This window comes from Brachycentrus maculatus, unplaced genomic scaffold, assembly GCF_059751285.1.
Source record: "Brachycentrus maculatus isolate JH-2025_06_01 unplaced genomic scaffold, ASM5975128v1 h1tg000050l, whole genome shotgun sequence".
In the NCBI taxonomy this organism is placed as follows: domain Eukaryota; kingdom Metazoa; phylum Arthropoda; class Insecta; order Trichoptera; family Brachycentridae; genus Brachycentrus; species Brachycentrus maculatus.
In genome coordinates, this window is record NW_028280804.1 from 2,021,450 (window position 1) to 2,027,525 (window position 6,076).

At 35.4% G+C, this 6,076-nt stretch overlaps 1 protein-coding gene across 9 annotated transcripts in view; it reads left to right on the plus strand.

The window, feature by feature from the left end:
* Positions 1 to 5,724, plus strand: part of LOC148312085 (sodium/potassium-transporting ATPase subunit alpha) — a 106,930-nt gene extending 101,206 nt beyond the window's left edge. For all 9 annotated transcript variants that reach the window (XM_088277877.1, XM_088277874.1, XM_088277876.1 and 6 more), the window contains 3 exons: positions 2,686 to 2,860; positions 3,346 to 3,578; positions 3,653 to 5,724. In XM_088277877.1, coding sequence (XP_088134003.1) covers positions 2,686 to 2,860; positions 3,346 to 3,578; positions 3,653 to 3,773 — 529 coding nt within the window. In that variant the 3' untranslated portion in view covers positions 3,774 to 5,724. The remainder of the gene's footprint in view (positions 1 to 2,685; positions 2,861 to 3,345; positions 3,579 to 3,652) is intronic.
* The last annotated feature ends 352 nt before the right edge of the window (positions 5,725 to 6,076 follow it).

Genomic DNA, 6,076 nt, shown 5'->3' on the forward strand with positions numbered 1-6,076 from the left:
GGACAGAAAAACCTGTTAAAAAACCATTTTATAAATACAATTATACTTTTAACATTAATGGAGGTGGTAGCAGAATTGGACTGCAAAACTATTAAACTAATGGTTAATTGATCTATCTTAAAATAGCTCAAATATTTTGTTAAGCTATAATTGCAAATTTCATTAATTGATTCGGCAGTCACTTTGTGGTAAAATTTATCCATTTTTAATTTAACTTTTACTTTGTAAATACCATTATTTAGTAAAATCTATTGTGACACGGTGTTTGAAAATGATGCGAAATGCATCAAAATACAGAAAATGATGCGGAATGCATTAAAGATTTTAAGAAATAGTGGTATGTATTTACTGAGTAAAACTTAAATTTAAAAAATATAAAAATAATTTCTAAATCTACTGAATGTGATAATTGTCTGTCTATCAGAACCAGACATGATTATTTTCAAAAGGCACAATGAAACAGAATTCAGTTTAAACATAAATGATTAATTAGTCCACACATCTCTATGATTCATTGTCTCAGGCGCATAATAGTTAAAATTTGAAATGTCGTTATTTAGTGCATCAATTTACGATGGTTTCATTAGATTTTAAATGTTTCTTTTCATTTACACCGCAAACAATAGAAGTCTGCTCTCAAAAGTTATCATATTAATATATGAAACGCAATAATTTTTTTTTAATGTTCTATGCTGATTTCTAATGTTTGCGTTTTATTGTGGTTTTACGACACTAGTTCTGTCAATTTGATTTAGATTATTTGTCTCATTTACTGTTTGAAAATTGTTGAACCGAAATAACAACATTTGGCCTTTTTAGTTTGTAAAGGAGACAAAATAGGATTACATAGGTCTACTCAATAGAACTAGAATCTAAAGAAATATTGGAACAACTCAGTCGCTTCCGCATGACATAATTAATTAGTAAATATGAGATCATAGTTGGCACACACTAATCCTCTTTGAATCGACGGCACATTAGTTACAACAACAAAATAAATGTCGGAATAATGAATTGATCAAACAATAATAAGTTGTGGCTTACACAGATTGCATCGCAAATGTGTGTTTAGCATTTGTCACTTGTTCCAAGAATAGGTTAGATAGTCTCGGGAGAGAATAAATACAATATAGTGCATGGCTGTAAGGTATAGATTTGCGACTCGGAAGTAACCGTATGATCTTTCTCTATCCTGTCCGATTTAAAACTGTTTATTTTCTATAGACATTAGTACAATAGCTTATGTGTTCCACTCCATGAAACCCTTCCTTGTCCGGCAGAAGCGTATGAAGAGCATTGCACTGAATATCGTAAAATGTCTGTATCTCCAGCAGAACAGCTCATTTGTGCTGGGTTGTCTTGCATTTCCAATGTATTTGTGGTGTTGGTCGTTGTCTGTGTTAGCCGTGTTGGTATTCTATGTTGGTGACCGCATGTCCGTGACGTACCCATTTATTTGAGCCGATAACATGTGAGTAGAAATCTGTTTTATCGATGTGTTCAATATTTTTTGTTAAATGGTAATATTACTTTGAAATCTTCAATAAATATATTCAATATTGACCTTTTGACTGCCAATCGCGTTTTAATGTATTATGTCACATTGAGTACAAAAATCTTTGCATATCACTAATTGTGATTTTGAACACTCACTAGGGTATTTTTAACAGTACAATGATTTTATTTAGATCATTTGATATCAATATAAAATAATTTTGTTTTTCATTACTTTTAAATCAACTTTCACCTAATAAAGACGCAGCAATCTCACATTACATACTTAAAAGAAACCCAGATAAAGAAATTTGAAATTATTATTTTATTTATTATTATTGTAATTTTTTCCACTCGAGTATTTTTACAAAAGATTACGTGTCACATGATAGCATTTTTTAATATGAGAGTATCTTATAAAAAATAAAGTAAAAGTTCACTTGATATGAGGTTAGGATGCCCTGTTATGCTTTTTCGGCAGTCAAAGAGTTAATGATCATTCTTTAATATCAAACATTTCTGTCTTTTCAATACCTGTTTCTATATCTCTTGAAGATTTCTTATGCTTACTTAATTATTGGTTCTAGTTGAATGCTTTCAGTGTCAATTGCATGCTAACTATATTTTTATTATCTTTCATCTGTATGACTTGACAAATTATGATGACGGTATAAAGACTTTTTAATTAAAAAAATAAGAAAGAGATAAAATACTTTGGTCACATAATAATGCAATTATTGCACAGGAAATCATACAGGAGAAGGGTGAGTAAAATCTGCAGCCAAACTGTTTATAAACTAACTTTATTTATTTACTAACCTAGCCTTAAAAATATAACAATATTTTAATAACTGCATAGAAATAAATAATTTATTTAGTTTAAATTACCTTTTATGCCATTTTATTTTTTATGCAAGTGGTCTTGTTAAAGTAAATCTTCAAAATAGATCCTTGTATTAGGAGAAAATAAAGGTTCATGATGTTTGTCATAATTACCTTAGTAAAATTTGTTTTCAGACTTTCAAGCAGTAAGAATTACATATTTCATAATTTTTTGATAGAATTACCATCACATGTCAAGTTTTGTGAATTTATTTAAGTCATTTGCTGACAAAATAGATTTCTCGAGTAAAATGTTCATATTTATGTTTTCTGTCCTTTTTGTAATTTTTGGGTCGTTCCCTGAAACAGACTTATCTCGATGGCCTACGGTCAGATCGGTATGATCCAAGCTGCTGCCGGATTCTTCGTGTACTTTGTGATCATGGCTGAGAACGGCTTCCTGCCGAGGAAACTGTTTGGTATCAGGAAGCAGTGGGACTCCAAGGCTATCAATGACTTGACCGACTCCTATGGACAAGAATGGGTAAGGAATTGATATTTTACACTGTTTATCAAAGAGTTCGCCTCTGTAGTGTAGCGGTTAGCATGTCGGGCTGACACTCATGAGGTCCCGAGTTTAATCAAAGGTGGGGTCGTGATGAATATAAATAAAAATCTCATTGGAATATTAAGTATGTAACCTTAGACTGACATCTGAATCGACAGACAGATTGTCTTGCATTTCTGTATTCTACGATCAAGATACCTCTGAATTACCTAATGCAGTTTTTTATGTACCATTGGGCCAAGGATGTGGATTAAAAAAACAAATAAAAGCGTAGCTCTTTAACAAAGTCATAGACAAATCATTATATCAATTTAGCTTTTTCAGGTAAAAATTAACTGCCTTTTGACCTTACCATGAACTAACAATTTTTATGTGAATTGAATCTAGGACTTTAGATTATGTATGACTTTAGGTCATTTTTGTTAGCTTAATTAACATTGGATATTTGTTGGTTCTCTCAGACCTACCGTGACAGGAAGACCCTGGAGTTCACTTGCCACACCGCCTTCTTCGTCTCCATCGTGGTGGTGCAGTGGGCCGATCTGATCATCTGCAAGACCCGTCGTAACTCCCTCCTGCACCAGGGCATGAGGAATTGGGCTCTCAACTTCGGCCTGATCTTCGAGACCGCCCTCGCCGCCTTCCTATCCTACACTCCCGGAATGGACAAGGGACTCAGGATGTTCCCTCTCAAGTGAGTGCCCCTACATGGTTAGCTTGTTCTCCTGCCAGAGTGAGCTCCGGTGTTAATGCGTGCGTTGTCCGCAGGTTCGTGTGGTGGCTGCCCGCCCTGCCCTTCATGCTGTCAATCTTCATCTACGACGAGACGCGCCGCTTCTACCTGCGCCGCAACCCGGGAGGATGGCTGGAGCAGGAGACGTACTACTAAGCTAGGACTATTTGCGCGAGAGGACCGTGTGACTGTGTTTACCGATGTTTCCGTGTCCGCGAATATGACCCTTATTAGTTTCATCCGACTCACCTAGAAGCGATTACGTTTTTACTAATTTTGTATTGTTGTCGTTGACATTAGTATGTGTTGTTTTGTTACTCGATTTAGAGAGGTCAGTCGCCGGCCGCTCCGACCAAAATTACTACCCGACATTTCGCACCTTTTAATTTTGGGTGGAAATTTTGGATCCAACCTACTCGATTCATTGTTTTTAGTATTATTTTTCCAAATTATCGATTAATGATGTAACCTTCTTTTTATTGAAAACTACATGTAAACGCACTGTTATTTTTATACTCGAAATGCGTCAGAAGCTACGTATAACTACGTACGTCGTACACCTACTAACCGCTGACAAATTAGTGTAACTAGTTTGTCGTGTTTTCTTTATTTATTAACTATTTATAGTTTCGTCTTTCAAAAAACTCATTAAAAATGTATCTATGTAAACATTACATAATTATTTAGCAAATAATCGTAATATTTATTACGGAAGAGGTTTCTGATGGGATCATAAGAATAATTCCAATATGTATGGGTTGTGTGGGTCATACTTCTACCTTTTAATTGAAATCTTCTGTATTCGTATACCTGATTGTCTGATTCGATTTCATTTAGCATAAAATATATTACTTTTTCTAAATACTATGTACTTGAAAATATTCTTCTCTCGGAATAAACATAAACACCACTTTGCGATTGTCTAGTATTTGAAGGATGAAAATAGTTTGTGCGGGAAACGCGGCGGGGTTTTGTAGCTTTTAACGACCTCGTTTTAAGAGGCCCGACCCTTTTGTATTCACTTTGATTTCAACACCTACTCGCAGATTGTTGTTTCCGAGTCGGCAATATTCAGGGCAAGTGCGCGACGGTGACTCGGAGTGCATCTGTCCACCGTGGGACGTACTCGATGGTATTATTGTTCTTGTTGGAGGAATACCCGTTTTGTTAATTCAATAAAGGAGAATGTAAAATATGTCTGCGAGATAGACAGCTCGCTTTTATACTCGGATAATAGTAAAGTAAAATACCCCGGAGGCGCTTGTAGTAACCCGCTGTGAACACCGACCCGCACCGGTGCGCCGGCACTCGCGCCAAGCGTCGGGTGCTCACGCACTCGCCCGGGTGCGGGCGCACCCCGCGCCGACACTTCTGTAGGCTTCATCCCTAAACAGACCTAGGTTTTAGTCTCCGTAGTTTACACATTAGGAGTAGCTAAACGTAGGTGTAATTATTATTGAAAAATATAGGTTTATAATTACTTAGGAAAAATATATTATATATTTATTAATGTGTTGGAAATTCTGATTATCAAAATTACAACTGCAAACTTAATGTCTATAATTGCAGAAAATAGTTAGGCAACCTCGTTGTTTGGAGCTGTGTTGAAATTTATTAAATATTCCTCTATTTTACATCAGCTGACTTCTAAGGTCTAAAGTACGAGTATGAACTCTGAGAAATGTATATCGAAATTGTTTTATAGTTAAAAGGTAAATGTTTTTAAACATTATTGTAAATCATATAAATAAAATGCGGGATCGAGAATGTAATCGTAATAATTTTATCTTGTGACGAGAAGACCTTTGCTGGTATTCTCCGGAATGTCTGCTTCCACCTTTTGTAATACATTGAGTAACTTGCGAGCGCCTGTTGCCCGGTTACGTACAACTTTTAGTTTGCTATGTGTGGCTTGTACATATGTGCGGACGCGCGGGAACACTCTGTGCTCTGCGTGCCTGCGCATGTAAATAGTGAACACTTGATTTGTGGTGTGTTCTCACTTTCACCTCTCAATAAATAGGCCACTTTGAATATTTCTTTTTAGTTGTAGGAAGAGAAGCTGTAACCAATTAAGTGTTGATATAAAAACAATTTTAAAAATTTACCCGTTCTTTTATTTCTGACTGCAATCCTGAACTGTCCTTTATCCCTGCATTCATCTTATGACCAAAGAGGAACTCATCATTTAGAAGAAACTTGGCTAAGGCAGCGTTGGCAGTTTTTTCCCATATGTTTGAGTTTTGAGATGTTTCTAACAATCAATGAATGGAATAAAAATATTATTTTTTGACATCTCATCAAAGATGTAGAAGAATATGGAAATCTGGGCATTTACGGGGCTGACGACCGTCATAGGCTGGTTTAAGTGAGCACTTTACACACGTGTAACATTGGAGATGAGTATTTGGACACACTCAAAATGTTGGGAATAAAAATAGTTGAGCTGTTTGATAAAT